Below are 20,219 nucleotides of genomic sequence, written 5' to 3' on the forward strand. Positions count from 1 at the left end.
CCGACGGGGAGCCACGGTTCCATTGGCGTAACTTGGTGAGCCCTTAGATAAACTTGATAATCATGAAAGTTACGCGACGGAAATAATCACTAGGACAGGAGAAATGAGACGGAAATGGGAATTTCAATGGTAGAAATTGGATAATTTGTAAAATTGAATATGTAGGAACTTTTGAAATGTGAAAAATTAAGAATGTAAGAAGATGAGAATTGAGGAGTTGGGGAAATTGGAATCTGGGGAATTGGGAATTTTGAAATGAGGTAAATTTAGAATTAAAGAATTAGACATTTGGGGAATTTCGAATTGGGAAAATTTAGAATTTGGAAAATTCAATGAGATCTGAGCAAATTTGAGATCTGAGAAATTTGCAATCTAGGGAATTTCAAATTGGGGAAATCTAGGATCTGGGGAATTTCAAATTGGGGAAATTTAGAATTTGGGGACCTTGCGATCTGGGGAAATTCAAATTGGGGACATTTAGAATTTGGGGAACTGGAATTTGGAAAATTTGGAATCTGGAATTTTTGAATTTGAGGAATTCGGAATTTGGGGGATTTGGAAATTGGGGGATTTGGAATTTGGAGAATTTGGAATTTGGGGCATTTGGAATTTGGGGGATTTGGAATTTGGGGAACTTGGAATTTGGGGAATTTGGAATTTGGGGAATTTGGAATTTGGGGAATTTGGAATTTGGGGAATTTGGAATTTGGGAAATTTTGAATTTGAGAAATTTGGAATTTGGGGAATTTGGAATTTGGGGAATTTGGAATTTGGGGAATTTGGAATTTGGGGAATTTGGAATTTGGGGAATTTGGAATTTGGAATTTGGGGAATTTGGAATTTGGAATTTGGGAAATTTGGGATCTAGGGAATTTGAGGTATTTGGGATCTGGGGAATTTAGAATTTGGGGAAATTTGGATCTGGGGAACTTGGAATTTAAGGAATTTGGAATTTAGGGAATTTGGAATTTGGAGAATTTAAGATCTGAAGAATTTGGAATTTGGGGAAATTGGGATCTAGGGAATTTGGAATTTGTAGAATTTGAGGATTTGGGGAATTGGAAGTTTGTGAAATTTGGGCTCTGGGGAGTTTGAAATCTAGGGAATTAGGAATCTAGAGAATTGGCAATCTGGGGAATTTGCAATTTGGAATATTTGAAATTTATGAATTTGATAATGAAAATTTAAGTAACTAAAGATTTGAAAAATTGAAAACTAGGAGTATTAAGAATTTAAAAATCTGCTAATCTGTAACTTCAAAAATCCCTAAATGTATATCGTTTTTCTCTCCAAGAAGAATGCTACCATTCTCCCTACAGTATCCAAGTGTATAAGAATAATTGCTCAGCGCAGATCGAAATCCTAGTTACGCCAATGCGCTGTCCGTAGGTGTTCCATGCTCGTCGAACAACGTCGTAACGACGTCGAACAAAAAAAGCAAAGCTGCGAAAAACGACGATGATAAAGATGACGAAGGTAAAACCGAGAAATGGAACGGAAGTTGTTTCGCATTCTTCGGGTTATTTCAGTCGAGTCACGTTCTAGTATCGGGACTTTTCCTATGGGGAGACCGAGTTTTACGAGCGGAATGATATGAACGTCAAGGGGTGGTTGCTTATGGCTTTCTCACGTGGAATTCGAACGAGACATAGCTGTCTTTATTGACCCAGAACATTAGAGGATCCGTGAAAAATGAAATGCAGCTGCGAATTCACTGACACAGATAATCACTTAATTGGAACTCTCTTAATTGAGTTCTCTCGTGTGTTATATTATTTCCATTTATTTCATATGATTTTCCATAATTTCCTTTCAAAATTTAATTAATCTTGTTTGGTTCAAAATCTGAAAAAAATAACAAAATTGACAATCAAGCAAAGTATGAAATTACAAAATCATTAATCAAACTAAATTACAAAATTGCAAAATTCATCGATCAAAAAAAATTATCAATTAAATAAAATGAAATTGTAAAATAATCAGACAAAAAAAATTGTTGAATAAATTTAAGAAGCAAATGAAAGTTCCAAAGAATAAAATGAAGGATTTAATGAAGATTTGCGGTAACAAAGAGATTAGGTAGCTTGAAATTTGCGTTACCGAGAAGCACCGCAATTTTTTCTAATGACAGGTGTTATTTGTCAGGAAGACGTAAAAGGAGAACAAGATTAGAATGCTTCTGGTCAAGGATTAAAGCTGTATCAGTGTTAAACTACTCTCCTAATTGCAAGCCTGTGGTTGATATATCGAGATCAGTGTGGCAAGTAACTAGTCGATCAGATTCGCCACACTGACCCCTAAACATACTCCATTATCCACAGGCTTGTGACCGCTACCCTCTGTCCTCCTGCAAATTTTTCACCATCTGAATCCAGATAATCTTGCATATGAATTTATGCGAGATTTAAAGTACACTTGTACTTATTAAAATGAGATACGCTTCATTCTAATGTGCATCGTTTATAAAAGTCATGAATAATACATTAATTACCTGGTAAGCGAAAGATTTATATGATGAACTTAGTAATTTTAGAGGGATTGTGAAGAATAAGGTGCAATTTAAATTTCTGTGCTTATGGATTTATAGAAGTATGGAAAATTAGATTGTCGGGAAATTAACTAGTTGGAAAATTAACAAGTTGGGAAACTACCAAGTTGGGGAATTAACTAGTTGGGAAATTAACAAGATGGAAACTTAGCTAGTGGAGAAATTATTAAGTTGGGAAATTACTAGTTGGGAAATTATCGAGCTGGGAAATTATGTAGTTAGGAAATTACCAAGTTGGGAAATTAGCAAGTTGAAGTATTAGAAAATTGGAAATTTGGAAATATAGAAATGTGAAAATATAGAAAATTGAAATACTAGAAACCTTGAAAACCAAAAAAATTAGAACTATGGTAGATCAGAAACTCGAAGATCAAGTATTCGAAGCGGAACCAATATTGTCAAATGCTCAACATATCTCAAACCGAGCACTGAAACCGAACACCTCGAATTTTAGTTGAAACCTTGACGTGAAACTTGGTCTGATTGTGTCGGACAATTGCAGTTACAATAGGACATCGGAATATTGCACGATAATTGATTGACGTATCGACAATATCTCGAGACAATGGTCGTCTTTTGTTGGTTCACGATATTGGCAACATTCGAGAGTGACGTATATTATCACTGAAAAGTGTAACATCGATCTGGAAATCGAAGTCGACGCTGAAGATATTCAGGGAAGAAGTCGTTCCTTTTTAATTTACATTTTTATACCATTCGATGTACAGATGTCGTAGGAAACTAGGATGAAATACATTTGCTTGAAGTTTCAAAGAGAGTAGATTGAAGCATAAATGTCGAATACAAATGATGCTGCGTTTGCATTTTAAAAAACAGATTTAAACCACTGGGTCAACGATTACGATATTTTGCATTTAGATATGGAAACATGAATAATCTAATTGTAGCATTCGATCAAAATTATTTATTTATACATTTATTACAAATAAATCAAATGTATTGACAAGTCATTGTTCCTATATAATTTATAATAAATTATTCATATATGTCAGCAAATATAATTGCCAATTATACCACTGCAATTTGCAACTGATAATTAACAAGAAATTAACCCCCAGGCTAATGTCGATGACGCACGTTAAAGTTCAAATGTGACAAAGCTAAATTATGTTTGCATAAAGTTTAGAATTCAATAATAATAATTTGTATAATTGACGATTAAATGCAAAATATACCTAACATTTCAGCGCGTGGTAATTCAGTGCATGGTAATTCTACGCGTAGTAATTCCATGCGTGGTAATTCTACGCGTAGTAATTCCACGCGTGGTAATTCTACGCATTGTAATTCCACGCGTGGTAATTCTACGCATTGTAATTCCACGCGTGGTAATTCTACGCATTGTAATTCCACGCGTGGTAATTCTACGCATTGTAATTCCACGCGTGGTAATTCTACGCATTGTAATTCCACGCGTGGTAATTCTACGCATTGTAATTCCACGCGTGGTAATTCTACGCATTGTAATTCCACGCGTGGTAATTCTACGCATTGTAATTCCACGCGTGGTAATTCTACGCGTAATAATTCCACGCGTGGTAATTCAGTGCGTGGTAATTCTACGCGTAGTAATTCCAAGCGTGGTAATTCAGTGCGTGGCAACTCCACGCATGGTAGTTCAGTGAGTGGTAATTCCACGCGTGGTAATTCGACGCGTGGTAATTCGACGCGTGGTAATTCGACGCGTGGTAATTCGACGCGTGGTAATTCAATACGTGGTAATTCGACGCGTGGTAATTCGACGCGTGGTAATTCGACGCGTGGTAATTCGACGCGTGGTAATTCGACGCGTGGTAATTCGATACGTGGTAATTCGACGCGTGGTAATTCGACGCGTTGTAATTCAATACGTGGTAATTCGACGTGTGGTAAATCGACGCGTGGTAATTCGATGCGTGGTAATTCGACGCGTGGTAATTCGATACGTGGTAATTCGACGCGTTGTAATTCGATACGTGATAATTCGACGCGTGATAATTCGATACGTGGTAATTCGACGCCTCGTAATTCGATACGTGGTAATTCGTCACATTGTAATTCGATACATGGTAATTCGATACGTCATATTTCGTCGCGTTGTAATTCATTCCTTATCTTAAGTCTTCAGTAATAATTGACGCAACTGTCGAAACATATAGATTAAGGAGTTAATGAAAATTTGAGAACAGAAGATACCCTCTTTGTCCACCAGTAGAAACGGTATTATTTTAAATATTGTTAAAAAAAAAGAGAACAGTTGTTTAACAATTTTTTGTGTTTGCAGCGGCGAACGTGAACGAGTCGTGCTTCTTTCACGCTCAATGCGAGGCGAGGGTGAGCCAAACGGAATGCAGGGACGGCCGTTGTATCTGCATCTTCGAGAAGATCCCGGTTACGCAACCTGACGGTTTAATAGTGTGCGTCGGTAAGAGAAAAACAGACGAAACATTGAATAAGTTCCGCGGGATTTTTAATGAGATTCCAGGCCGCGTCTGCTGGCAACCGTTCCAAGTTAATGGAATTCCGGCCTACAATCTCGCGGACTTCATTAATTCGTCAGCTGTCTCGCGTGATCAATTAACGCGCGAGAACAAATTTTCAGCTAGCGAGCTTTTGCTTTTTTTATGGAGACGAAAATTAAAAGCACCGACGCTTTGACGCTGATTTCGACGCTCTTAACAAGACGTTGCTCAGTGAATTATATATTGCCCATTGGCGTAGGGACATATTTTATGTATTTCGTACTTTCGACTGTTTTATATTTAGAATTTTCTGTCTCTCAATCTTTCAAATTTACAAACTGTATTTGTAAAGTGATCTCAAATTTTCTAAATTTTCTTCTCACATTTTTAATAGTACAAAGATTTCTAAATATACAAGTTCTCAATTCTCAGTTTCCAAAAGTTGATCGTATCTGGTCTGAAGCTAATAACCTTTGACCTCATTCACCCCAGACAAAAGAGCCAGTTACGCCAGTAGAAAGAAAATGTGAGATCAAGTTTCCTAGTACTATAGAATTTGAAACGTTGAATGTAGATATTCTGTCAAGTCAACTACTTATATTTTAATAAAAAATAATTTAAAAGAATACTTTGAAGTATCTTTGCAAAAAAATTACATTCAATGCAACATATTCTAAAAATAAGCTTCATTACAATATTCAAGATAAATTAATATTAAGAACCGATATTAAATTTCCACACCAAAGTTTAACATTTTTCCTAGTACAAAAGAAGATACTGTAAAGTTCCAGTATAAAAGATACTTTACAGTGTCGTCCGCAACAAAGAAAGTCTGACGTTGTTCATTAAACTGGTTGTTTCAGCCGAGCAGAAAGAAGAACCCAATCTTCAATACGTCGACCCGACGATGATCGGTGTTCTGGTTGGTATGGCCCTCATGTTCATCATCATCTGCGTCGTCCTTAGGCTTTTCAGCAAGTAAGCCACCTATTTGCATATCTTTCGCGGTGACACTCGACTTTACCAATTCTCATAAAGAAACTTCATGACCTACTTCTCCTGGCAATTGCGTCTCGGAATGGACCCCTGATATGCCTAATGTATATTTAATGTTTTCTAACTTCCATTTTGTTATTATTGGCTTTCAGAGTTCTTGTTACTTTTTAACTCGTAAATGACATTGTATATCGAATCCCGTTGTTAATTTTGGGAGAACATTTTTGGGAGAACAGTTTAATACTTTAATGCAATTTTATATTGTATAGATCTTATATGTTATATGATATCTTAAACACAGTTACTTACATTAATGTACAAAGTACCTTCAAATTTTAGTAGAATGATTTAGAGTGGGAAGCTTGAATACAAATCTTGATATACGATTACACTTTATACGGGGTGTCTCACAACTAGTGTATGGAAATAATTCCACGCGTGGTAATTCCACACGTGATAATTCTACGCGTAGTAATTCCACACGTGGCAATTCTATACGTAGTAATTCCACGCGTGGTAATTCCACGCATGGTAATTCGGCGCGTGGTAGTTCCACGCATGGTCATTCAGCGCGTGGTAATTTCACACGTTGTAATTCCACGCATGGTAATTTAGCGCGTGGTAATTCCACGCATGGTCATTCAGCGCGTGGTAATTCCACGCATGGTAGTTTAGCGCGTGGTAATTCCACGCATGGTCATTCAGCGCGTGGTAATTCAACGCGAGGTATCTGGACGCGTGGTAATTCGACGCATGGTAATTCGACGCGTGGTAATTCGATACGTGGTAATTCGACGCGTGGTAATTCAACGCATGATAATTCGACGCGTAGTAATTCGATACGTGGTAATTCGACGCGTGGTAATTCGACGCGTGATAATTCGACGCGTGGTAGTTCGACGCGTGGTAGTTCGACGCGTTGTAATTCGATATATGGTAATTCGATACGTGGTAATTCGACGCGTGGTAACTCAACGCGTGGTAATTCGACGCGTCGTAATTCGATACGTGGTAATTCGATACGTAGTATTTCCACGCGTGGTAATTTGACGCGTGGTAATTCGAGGCGTGGTAATTCGACGCGTGGTAATTCGACGCGTGGTAATTCGATGCGTGGTAATTCAATACGTGGTATGATTGGTCCGTGTTTTTCCTTAATAATTCAAAATCCAAGCTTCAAACCCGATTTTTGCAAAGGAAAATCTTGTTCAGAATCACGTCAGCTGTCCCCCCTTTTTCAGGGACCTACACTAGTTATGAAACACCTTGTATATCGTGCTATAAGTATAAGTAAAAGACTACAGCTGAACAGAAATATAAAATACAAAAGTTTCACTTCGATAATTACACCCAAACCTCCAAGTTCCACCTCCCAGACATAAATTCCATAAGAATACCTTATAGCAAGCTTGTGAATGATTATTATAGCTAAACTGAATTTTCTTGTTTCAGGGCACGTTGGCGCGAGAATCGCACTATCTTCAATACCCCGAATGCCCGTTTGATGAACGTATCATTGCTAAGGGAAAATAAACTGTTGCACCCTCAGGAGAGACGTGGTTCAAGGGCAAGTGTACGGGTTCCTTCGAGGCAACCCTCGATGGCCTCCTTACGTGCCCATTCGCCAAACGCCTCGCAAGGTGCGAAACACTCTCAGCACTCACAGCACAGAGTGAGCCGTACGGGTTTTTATTCATTCACTTACTAAGCAAGCAACTTGTTATACAGTGTCCCGTTGAAACGAACCAAGCGACTCTTTTTTAACGCGCCGTTATATCGGGTGTTCGATGGAAATCGAGACACCTTGGAACACCGACTGAACACCCTCGTCGCCATTACGATTCTTACGTTTCGATTTTAGTGTCGTGTCATGTGAGTCGGGTTTACTTTCTTACTGGACAAGGACACGTCTTTTGTGGTTGCTTGGGGAGATATACAATTTGTGTTATTTTGTAGCTCATACTTAATTATTTATATTTTTATATATTTGATACGAATTCCCATTGTGTTCAGATTGTGATCAGAAGATATTTTGTAGCAGTTGCAATTCACTTAATCTTCACTTGAACTTCGCTTTGAAATTTGAACATTTATAAAAGTTTTCACATTTTTCCAAATTTTGAACATTTACGAAATTTTCCACATTCTTCCAAATTTTTAACATTTATGAAATTTTCCATATTTTTCCAAATTTTGAGTATTTATCAAAAATTCCCAAATCCCATCCTCAGATCTCTAAGTTCTAAATTTCTTTTCAATGTTCCAAAATTTAAAAATGTGAGTGGGCTACAAAAAGCACGGTAGTTTTATATTTCCCAGTGTAGCAGTAAAACACGTGCCCTCGTTAGAGTTGCAGGTTAAAGACTGGAACATTTCTCGTCGCAATAATTACAGCGAAGTTCCATCCAACATGGTTACGCCTTGAAGTTTATAGTTCCCATACGTTCGTACTTTCATACAGGTACCGTGAAGTGTTCAAGGTAATTCAGAGATACGTAGAACACGTTTTTAGCGATGATCTAGTTTACAAACAACTTTCCGCATAAAATATGCAACGACCACGTCGGGTATAGAAACCGCGCATTTTTTCGAAGATTTAGTTTGACGTTTCACGAGTTTTTTGTCGAAGAAACAGTTTTGTTTTTTGAGTAAAATTCGAGTGCGAGAGAAGTATAAAATCATTTGCGGAGTTAATTAACTAGCGAGAATAGCTACCTTTCAGCATATCGATTTCCGTAGAACATCCCATATATGTGTACAATATAGATACGAGTATACGAAGTAGGTGACTACCTACTCTTGCCTATCTATCTTTACTCTAGAATCCTTTTCTATTAAACTCAGAATCTTTCTGACTTTCTCGCATGCACAATTGCCTGCCAAGAGGGTAGATATCTGTTGAGTAACATTCGAGGGTGCATCGTTTCCATGAAGCGCGTCGTGCCACGTCGCCAAAGACGATCACGTGAAATGTTGTTCTACGCATTGTCACGAGCTTACGGTTATTAATTAGAACACGACGTTACCATAGAGAGCTTTAGTAAGGATAATCACGGGACAATTGTTAAGTGAATTGCATCAAAACTCGTAAGTGCACAGTGAATACACGTGTGATAAGAGTGAACGTATAGCGGATAGTGTGAATCTTTTTGTCTACAACCCTTTGGCTAATTTCATTATCAACTTTATTTTCATTTATTGAAAAAATAAGGAAAAATTAATCGCACTGCGTGTTTTTATAAATTCATTTTTAAATTTTAAATTTCGAATCTTGAAAATTCAAAGAATTCGATTTTTAAATTTGAAGAATTCTAAACTACAAAGTTATCGAATTAAGAATCAAAATTTCAAATTCTCAAATCATCAAAGATATCTGAATTCTAAAGTTCCCTAAATTCTAACCTATATCTCAAAATCCCTAGAGTCAAAACACCTCAGACAAAAATCCCTAAAAACTCCCTAAATCCCAACCTGTATTCCAAAATCCCTAGTGCCAAAATATCTCAGACAAAAAAATCCCCAGAAAATCCCTAGAAAACCCCTACGTATACAAATCCCAAATCCCAAAATTCTCAAAGTTCTAAAATTTTAAGACTTCAATCCTCAAAATCTTAAAATTCGAATGAAGTGCCCGTAAGTCCATGCAAAAACGGCAATATAAGGAGAGTCTTCTCTTACAAGTCTCTTACAACGAATAAATAATTCTTATAACGAATAAATGTACTTATATCATAAAATGAAAGTTTCCAAACGACATAAAGTCGAAGGGTTAGACTGAAAGTGAGAAATATAACGTAAACATTGAAGCACCGTTTGAAAGTGTCGCCAGAACGATGCATCTTTTTAATCGCCATAATCATGTTTCCACATTTAATGGATTTGACTCTCTTTGCAGTCGACCATCTATAGCAGTAGTCTGTTTAATGATCCCGTCTGTGACCGTTGTTCTTGATTATCATGTACTGTGGACCTATGAGGTGCTCTATTGTAAAAAAAAACTTTTCAAATTGACGCGTCCTTCGAAGAGGGTAAGTTTCGCATTACATACGAGTTACGCTATCTTTATTTCTTTCTCCTTCATATACGTATATAAATATATATATATACCCGGTGTATCGTAGCCTTGTATGTGTATCTGTACATAAGCCCTATATATGGTACTTACCCTCTTTCGGATACGTCAGAACTTCGAGCATAGAAGTTGTATCATACTATTACAGTTCTAATAGAACCATAATTACAGATAGACCTGGAGTCTCTTCTGTTTAGCGTTCTCGAGGATCACGATTATAGTTGCTTGCTACAGTAAACGATCATTGCTTGCTTTTGATGATACCGAGTGTCCCGTATTGCTGTCTTTATAGCTTTAAAATAGTTGGTAGAAGATTTCATTAGATAAGGGATGTCGAATTAAGTGCTTGTATGTCGATTACGAAAGGTTTCAAGCTCTCGAGGTCTCAAAGTTTCAAGGTCTCGAGGTTTCAAGATTTCGAGGTCTCTTATAATCAAAAGATGACACATAATGTTTGAAGTTTTTTACAAATTATAATAATTCGACGCGTTGTAATTCGATACATGGTAATTCGACGCGTGGTAATTCAACGCGTGGTAATTCGACGCGTTGTAATTCGATACATGGTAATTCGATGCGTGGTAATTCAACGGGTGGTAATTCGACGCGTTGTAATTCCACGCGTGGTAATTCCATGCGTAGTAATTCCACGCGTGGTAATTTTACGCGTAGTAATTCCACGCGTGGTAATTCAGTGCGTGGTAATTCTACGCGTAGTAATTCCACGCGTGGTAATTCTACGCGTAGTAATTCCACGCGTGGTAATTCTACGCATAGTAATTCCACGCGTGGTAATTCTACGCGTAGTAATTCCACGCGTGGTAATTCTACGTGTAGTAATTCCACGCGTGGTTATTCTACGCGTAGTAATTCCACGCGTGGTAATTCAGTGCGTGGTAATTCTACGCGTAGTAATTCCACGCGTGGTAATTCTACGCGTAGTAATTCCACGCGTGGTAATCCAGTGCGTGGTAATTCTATGCGTAGTAATTCCACGCGTGGTAATTCTACGCGTAGTAATTCCACGCGTGGTAATTCTACGCATAGTAATTCTACGCGTAGTAATTCCACGCATGGTAATTCTACGCGTAGTAATTCCACGCGTGGCAATTCTACGCGTAGTAATTCCATGCGTGGTAATTCCACGCATGGTAGTTCAGTGAGTGGTAATTCAACGCGTTGTAATTCGATACGTGGTAATTCGACGCTTTGTAATTCGATACGTGGTTATTCGACGTGTCTTCTTAATATTACTCCTCAACACAGCTCAGACACTTAACACCTCTTGCTCACAATATTGCAAATCCACATGGAAATATTTAATTTCGATACTGAAAGTGGACCTTGAAATTTGTTGAACCTTTCTAGATATGTGCAATGATATACTTAATTTGAGATCCCTTATTTTTAGTGAAATTCTTTTCTAGTTTCTGCTTTAGAGATATATTTCGACCCGGTTGTATGGGACACTCTGTATCGTAGATCGCGTTCAAACGAGTGTACGGTGTAAAAAGTTCGACGATAGATTTGGGAGGGAATAAGAAAAAATTCGAACAAAACACTCGAGAAATTTTATGAAAGCATTTTGATCGGATAAAATCAATACGTCTCGTATGTTTTTTATTTCCTCCGCGTAGTGCCAATCGGTTAGTATTAGATACGCAGATTACGAGCGACAGATATTCGCTAGAATACGGGTGCATTTCCATTGTAGCACGGAGTTCTGAAGTAGTTTTACGAGAGACCAGATTGCATTCAAGAAATGCATCTCGGTTGCACGGTAAGATAGATTATATCAATCGATTTCACCGGAAATGCTACGGCAATCCAAGAATCCATTGTCTTTGTTTCTTTCCTTTTGTTTCTGTGCTGTGTAATTATTTTCTGGGGTTGATTTGCATTCACGGTGGATTCGATCAAGACGTTTCATATTTGCAATTCGAGTTTTCGAGCACTTTTAGCAATAGTAAACGCATGCACGTGCTCACAATGGCGGTTTGTTCAATTATCGAAAAGACATTTAATTTAGGTTGTTCGAAATTTTACTTTCTTAAACTGAACTTATTCTTGAACTGTTTAAACGTTTACAAACATGAGTTTAAATACGTTGCATGATATCTTTCAAATTTAACAAAAATATTCTTGAAAGAAATATTTTCTATTTAGAAAATTTATGTTGCAAATATACAACATAAAACATGATACAAAATTCTTATATTTTCTACAATTTTATCTTCTTAAAATATTTTTGATTTCCAGGTAACTATTCTCTAAATAAATTTCTAAAACAGAAAATATTTATTTACTATTCGAAAAAAATTTAATTGAAAAAATAAAAAAATTGTATTCACTAAAAGAAACTGTTCTGATAATTTTACTCTTTAAATACATGATATGTTCATATTCAATGAAATATTTAACAAAGAATTAACTTTGTCGTAAACTTACAAATTATAGTATTTGTAGCTTTAAAAATTGCAATATTTAAAAATGTCTCAATTTTAATGTTTGTGATTTGAAAATTCACTTACAAAAAATCACTGAATTCTTCACGTTGTTATTTGCACTAAAGAAGTGTTCGTAAGTAAGCATTTATGTTATACAGATTTGATCATTTTGTTATTTTATTGTTTTGATCACTTTGATCATCTTAATTGTTTTGATCATCTTGATTCACTTTAATCATCCTAATCATTTCAATCATCTTGATCATTTTTATTATCTTGTTTGTCATAATCAGTTTGATCATTTTGATCATTCTGACCATTTTGTTCATTTTGATCATTTTGATCAGTTTGATCATTTTGACTATTTTAACTGTTTTTATCATGTTGATCATTTTGATCAGTTTGATCATTTTTACTATTTTAACCACTTTGATCATGTTGATCATTGTGTTCAGTCTGATCATTTTGAATATTTTAACCATTTTGATCATGCTGATCATTTTGACCAGTTTGATCATTTTGACTATTTTAACCATTTTGATCATGCTGATCATTGTGACCAGTTTGATCATTTTGACGATTTTAACCATTTTGATCATCTTGATCATTGTGATCAGTTTGATCATTTTGACTATTTTAACCATTTTGATCATCTTGATCATTTTGACCAGTTTGATCATTCTGACTATTTTAACCATTCTGATCATATTAATAATTTAGTTCAATCTAATCACGTCACATTCCCCATAAAGTTTTGTCCTCAATGTACAGTCACCCAATAAGAGTACCTGTCCAGAATGTCACAAAAATCGTTTTTGTCCGCAAAAGGTCATATTTCGTAGAAAAGTTCCTCGCGAATAGAGGACCGCCATCGTGACCTTTTCGATCGAACGAAAAAGCAGCATCGAACAAAACATTTCCGTTCGACGCCGCTCTTCGTGCTTGAAGCTGCCGGCTTTTCGTGTCAGGTCACCGAGTCGAGTCCGTGCAAAGCGCACGATACTTTAACAGGAAAATCTCTGTCGCCAGGGTCACGAACAGGATCACGACGAGGGAGTCGAGGCAGCAGCGGGAACGCGTCGGCTGTTTCGACGAAATCGAACAAATCCCCGCCCAATCAACCGAATAACATGACAGAGACCGTTCTGGAGAACGTCACCGTGGAGATTCTCGAGGCCAAGGCGTAGATCCGAGTCGTCGTTGCCCGATTTTCCTTCAGCGACAACCGCGAGGACGACCGACACGGAAAAAGGATCGTCCTCGAAGCGATTTCGACTCTGTCGTAGATCCATTCTTTTTTTTTCTCCCTCGTTTCTATTCGACGATCATTCGTTTCTCCCTCGCGTCGACGCGTCTGCGCTTTGATACAGACTTTCCTGGGTCTAATTAACCGCTATTATTAACCGTAGCCATCCGATTGCAACAATATTTTATTAAGACACGGAAGAAAAACGGTATTCACGAATCGTACTTAAGATAATCATCTTTACGTCCGAGTCGCGGCTGAGACCGCGTCCTCGATAATTTTCCATTCTCGCGGAATCGTGTTCGATTTCTATGAAGCATCGTACGCCTGTATGTATTTTGTGATTTTGATAAATTGCTAGGTGAGAAAGCACGAAACATATTAACGAGAGTAAGGAGATATCTTCTGAATATATTTCAAGTAGCACCTCTCTCCTCATCGTTTAATAAGATTCTTTCGATTGATTCTTATAGATCCTGCAGCATGTAAGGTAATCTTTTTCTACGATAAAAGAGGAGAATATTGTCTTCGGACAATTTCGAGACAAGAGTTTGTCTGTTCGTTTTCGCAAGAAAATCTGGAGGCGAAACATGGTAACGACGCGAAAGATTGCATTTCCCGAACTGGGAGCCTCTGCAACGAGTTACGATGTTTTTTCTGGACCAAAGGATAGCGAATCTTTCGCCTGTAACTTCGATTCATCGCTTCGAGCTAAATCTAATTAATAAACTCGTATTTTATAATAATCTCAAAGTCCAAACGATCGCTTTGACGAGCGGCGATCCATAGATCGCGAGCTAACAATCAACCGAATGTTCCACGAGGATAATCCTTCGTTGCGTCTTTTATCTCTATCGATTTTATCCCGAAGTTCGAACTGGAACTTCAATTTCGTTGTTTGATCGACGACTTCGAAGTAGAGTTAAAAGACGAACGTCGACGTTCTAGGAGCATTATCATAGATTTCTCAAGTGGTCAGCTGGTCTGATACAAATCACACGGACGAAGAGAGAGTTTCAGAGGTGTGCTCGAAAAGCGTGCACGATATTCCGGGGTCCGGACGACCCAGCGTCGGTACTCGCAGATCCCGACCCAAAGAGCCGACGGTTCTTGCCAAGAAACTAAAAACTGGTTAACGAGAAGCCAAAAGAAATAAAAAAAACAACACGAAAGGGACCAGACGAAAGTGTTTTGAACGGACATCCCGAGGGTAACGCTGTACGCGTAGTAAACCAATTAACGTTTAGCGTGATAATTAAGCAGCATCGTAGCTTTATCCGTTCCGCGAGCAACACGCTCGACTAAACGATTAATGGATCGCGCATGACGGCTTAGGCAACGAGATAGTTACACGCTCGACGAATCGTTTCTCATCGATTATCGTTTCAATGTTCATTCGAACGCGTGTTAACCCTTTCGCTGCGATTATTGGCTATATCGATACACTCATTGGCACAGTCGAAATTGTTTCAAATATTCAAGATTGTTTGTTATCTACTGTTTTTTAATGTTCATTTAAAAAGAACCTCATGATGATCTAACTCGTAATCTGTCATAATTTGTCTTTAACTGTAACCTAACTTGATCTAACCTAACCAGACAGGAAACCTTAACATAACCTAACCAAATGTAACAAACCTTAATTGAACCTAACCAAATGTAACAAACCTTAATTGAACCTAACAAAATGTAACAAACCTTAATTCAACCTACCCAAATGTAACAAACCTTAATTTAACCTAACCTAATTAAATAAACCTTAATGTAACCTAACCTACTTAAATAAACCTTAATGTAACCTAACCTAATTAAATAAACCTTAATGTAACCTAACCTGACTAAACAAACCTTAATTTATTCTAACCTATTATAACCTCAACCTAACATAACCTAACCTTATGTAACAAGTCTTAAGATAACCTAACTCAAACCTGATCTTCAGCTTCACCTAACCTAATCTTAACCTTATTAACCTAATCTAACGTAACCAACCTTATATTAATCCAACTTAACCCTAACCAAAGTTGACGTAACTTTAAAGAACCCTAACCTGATCTGAGTCAGCGTTGCCTTAACCTAAATATTTTTCATTTAAATTTAAAAAGCAAGTAACGAATGACCCACGAAATTTCGATGAACATACGTCGCAGCAAAAGGGTTGATATTCTAATCACTCAGAGAAGAGCGGGACGACGTTTCGTCGTTACTCAACGAATTAGATTTTCATTTTCGAATTTGAGTCTCGAGCCAAGGGAACAGTTTGCGCGTTATTAAAGTTCGTTCGATCGATCGAATTTTAATGGACAGACGACGGAAAACGAAACGACACAGTCGCCTCGAGGGATATCACCGTATAGATATAGAAAGAGCAAAACGCGTTGAACACGTTTCTACCTTATTAAAGCCGCACAAGATTCCGTTGTCAAAAACTAACTATAAACCGTTTATCTGTATCTACACACACATTACACTTCGAGATCATCTTCTTTGAAGAATCATCATCAAATAGTCCGGTACGATTGTATCTCAGCAATTTAGTGCCTGCGCTCTCGCGTTTAAATAGCGTTTAAAGAGATGAGATTAATTAATTATATATATAGATACGTATACACGTTATATCAGTACAAGAAGAAGATAAAATATATATATATATATACATATACATAATACTAGGCTTGGCACTATTTGCACTGTTTGTAGATGACTTTTTTGGAATGCCTAGCGACTGTATCCACTCTGTGATCTATGTGCAACGTACAGCTAATAGATTCTTCTTGCTACCGTCGTTGTTATTATTATTACACTTTAATACTTAACGAGGATAATCGATAGATATTAATAACGTGTTAAGCGACTCGCTTAATTATTATCGGTGCCGCACCTAGCGTACTCTATGTATCTCTTTGCACCCATTGTTGACCCATTTGTAATATCAACCTCTCAGTTGTAACAGGTAATTTAGAAACAGCATCTTTTATTGCAGAGATTCGATATAGAAGGCGTGCGAGTAAATATTAAAATGAAAAAAAAAGAGGAGATAAATCGAGACAGGTGCGTTTGTGAACGAGCAAATGTTTACTCAATAAGGATTTCAAGGGAGGAGGGATCGATCTCATCCGCGAACGAAATTCGGGGAAGGTTTCCGTTTCCGGATAGAACGGTCCCTCTGTACCCGATAAATTAAGATACGTTAACGATTCTTCGAGTATATCTCAGCCGTGGAAAGTAAATCGTTCGCTTAAGATCTTTTAGGATAATCGTAGTGTTTAGAAGCGTGTATCGTTAAGAGGCTTATTATCGAGTCGTTAGTTTCCCTCCACCCTTAAGATACGATGCACAAAGATAACTCGATGAAAGAAACAAGCAGGGTGCCTCGTCTTTATCACTCAAAGACACTCGCTCACTTTTGTAACACCTCTATTCTATACGTAGATAATTGCTGCGAGATCGATTTCATTTCATCCCCAACGAGGGATTTATCGAATTCTTCATTTTAAGCTGTATCATCGCACGTACAGATTTCTTCGAGTGTTACGTCGAAGTTACTTCGAAACACGAACAAAACGAGGTCTTTAAAATGATTGTCGAGGAGCAATTTTCTCGGAGAACCTCGTGAACGATGCGGTAATCCAAATATGGGGAAGTGTTTGGATTATTCGTCGTTCCCGCGACAGGTTTTCCTATGGAAATGTCGATTTTTACTTACCTGAATTCTCTCTGTGTGTACAATGTAACCGACTACGGTTACCGTGACCATTTTTAATATCTCCATGGTATTTTAATCGACGACGTCCGAAAACGCGAAACACTATAACCGACAACTTTCGCCAACAACGATGGAACATCCCGAAATCAAAATTAGACAATACCTTGTCGATGGAGTCCCAGAAAGACGAAAGGATCTTCGATCCTGCGGGACAATGTTCGTCAGTGCTTTATCGAATTATACAGATCATCATCCTTATAAAAAAACGATCCTTTGACTACCGAGTTTCGCGATTTTGTAAGTTTCTTCCTACACACCCTTTCGAATCCAGCACAAATGTCGTTGAACGATCGTACGACGAGAGTATCGTTCGATCGGTATCCTTAGGGTCAAGTCTCTTCTAGACACGTAACGTTGTTAAGGAATTATTAATGTAATCACCGACACAGCTTGCTTGTAAGGAACTTATAGCGTGATCGAGCACGATTAAGCTTTCTGTAGGTTAAATTAATGTTAAGGAGAAACGTAGAAGTTTCGTCTGATCGCATTTTGTGCTTAATTTCAATGATCCGTCTAGGAATGTTCGGCCACCGATCCGTAGACGGTTCAACGCGAAACATTGTGATTCGATTTAGCGTAATTAAAAATAAAGATTATCGTACACTCGTCTCGAGATATTGCGTATTTCTATATGTACTGTACACACAAACGATGTATTCGTATAACGTAGTTGGCTTCAAAGGATCGCGTAAGATAAGGTTAAACTCTCTACGATTACGCGCTACGTTGTAAAACTTCTTAAGATGTATCTAACGCAAGGGTATCTAGGCAATTGGAAATTAACGGAGACGTACATTTCAAATGGGGATTCGAAAGATTTAAATGAACTCGCGAGAGAAACTTGAATAGCGAATAGAAAGTTTCCTAGCTACAGCGTGGATGGATGCGGACAAATTGTATGCGAGTCTCTCATTTTTCAATTTTCAATATTTTATAATGTCCGGTATGTAACGAAAGTGAATATCGTTGAACTTTTGGCAATATACTACCCAACACTATTTTACTAGCGGCTTAGCCTACCTTGTAATCTTTATATTATTATACATTTCATATTATAGCTTGTAACGGATAAATTAATGATCTATAACGATTGTATTTAAAACTTAATTATATTCTGACTCTTTGAATTCGTTTTAATAAAATCTTAATACACTGTACAAATTTTATTTGTCACCTTGGTGCCCTTTTATTGAAAAAAAGAGAAACAAAATGTATACAAATTGATCCACTTTGTTTATTGTTATAAATTAAATTTGGACCAGATCAATGTTGAAGTTATGCACTTCTCAGTGTTAGTACAAAAACTTAGAATTTTGCATAGAAGATTGATTAATCCAACAATGTTTACAATTTCAAAATTATTTTGAAAGTATATAACACTTTCAAATATATACAAGAACGTGAATACTGTACATGGTAAAATTTTATTTGTACGAATTTTTTGCTCTCCAATCAAGAAATTCATCAAACTCAGCCTCATCTCCACTGGAGTTATCCTCATCCGTGTTGTTTTGCTTCCTATCTGTGGCTTGTACTTGTTCTTTGCGCTTTACTAAATCCATTACTCTGTGAAAATAGTATTTAATCGTTTATGATTGTACACTTAAATTAAAATTCATTTTATCTTTATTTACCTGGACCAGTGTCTAATTTGTTCTTCTATTTCATCTAATTGCCTTTCTGTTGTTGCCTCCTCCTGATCCTCTGCAATAATTTGTGCAGATTGTGCTGTTTCCTCTTTGATTTCTTTCTGAAACTTTTCCCATTCTTCTTCTATGGGATTTTTGTATTCTACATTACGAACCTAGAAACATATTGCTTTTATGCACTCCTTATGCACAGGTATTTAATTTTCATGTAACACTCTTACTTTAGCATCCAAAATTGGATCATCAAAAAATCCTTCAGGAAGAACTGGTTGATTTGCATCTTTACCCCTCTCTGTTTCTTTATCATTCTCCTCTTCTGCTTCTCCATTTTTAAATTCTTTCTCCTGGGCTATTTCCTTATCATTTTCAGATCCTCTTTTTATCACAGTGGTATTTAAAGGTACTGTTAGTCCTTGTTTAGAAGGGTTATCGAAGAAATCTACTGGTAAATTTGAAGGTACTTGTGCTGATTTTACTGTAGCATTTTTCAGTATGCCCTTAATCTTTTTATTTGCTCCCGGTTCTTGCACAGGAGACACAGGTCTTTTGAATGTATGTGTCGTAACTGTCGGTGATTCTGTTTCCAATTTAGTCTTTTTTGCTAATATTATATTTTCCTTGTGAGTCTTTGAATTCAAATGCACTGTCCAGACTGCTTCACTACGTACAGCAGCTTTGCACAAAATACACATAAGTTGTCCTGCATCTGTATATGTGTTTACCATGGTTAAGGACTTCTCAAACATTAATAATTCAGAAACAAAACAGAAACGAAATGATTCGTGTATGACGTTAGAACGTGATTATAAAAAATAAACAGAAAATCTCATCTTGAAATTAAGACAAAAACGAAATGTAAGACATAACCTGGAAACAAATCAAATTATAGTGAAAAGGATATTTTGCTAACGGCGATTCAATTTTTTTAACAGCTCCTAATTTCTTCTTGTGTTCACTCATAGCTTTACGCAAATCATCTTGTGTCAATTTCCTTTTAAGTGACATTTTGAAAAATATATTTCACTGTCAAATA

The 20,219-nt window shown here is 37.0% G+C and overlaps 2 protein-coding genes across 4 annotated transcripts in view; one reads left to right on the forward strand and one right to left on the reverse strand.

The window, feature by feature from the left end:
• The window catches only part of jus (EB domain-containing julius seizure protein), a 50,810-nt gene extending 36,658 nt beyond the window's left edge, over positions 1-14,152 (forward strand). Inside the window, exons 3-7 of one of the 3 annotated variants that reach the window (XR_001096902.2) lie at positions 4,833-4,973; positions 5,874-5,988; positions 7,459-7,646; positions 9,902-10,034; positions 13,555-13,694. Coding sequence is in view for 2 of the 3 variants with exons in the window: in XM_012292223.2 (XP_012147613.1) it covers positions 4,833-4,973; positions 5,874-5,988; positions 7,459-7,646; positions 13,555-13,712 (602 nt within the window). In the remaining variant the exon portion in view is untranslated. The other 2 variants (XM_012292223.2, XM_012292222.2) reach the window with 2 other exon arrangements.
• Positions 14,153-18,751: 4,599 nt separating this feature from the next.
• On the reverse strand, positions 18,752-20,191 carry LOC100876627 (zinc finger protein 830). The gene is made up of 4 exons (XM_012292216.2): positions 20,088-20,191; positions 19,408-19,900; positions 19,172-19,341; positions 18,752-19,103 (listed from the first exon to the last, which is right to left on the reverse strand). The coding sequence occupies exons 1-4, from the start codon at positions 20,189-20,191 to the stop codon at positions 18,962-18,964; spliced, it is 909 nt and encodes a 302-aa protein (XP_012147606.2). The 3' UTR covers positions 18,752-18,961.
• Between the last annotated feature and the right edge of the window lie 28 nt (positions 20,192-20,219).

The sequence above is a fragment of the Megachile rotundata genome, chromosome 7 (assembly GCF_050947335.1).
Source record: "Megachile rotundata isolate GNS110a chromosome 7, iyMegRotu1, whole genome shotgun sequence".
Taxonomy (NCBI): Eukaryota; Metazoa; Arthropoda; class Insecta; order Hymenoptera; family Megachilidae; genus Megachile; species Megachile rotundata.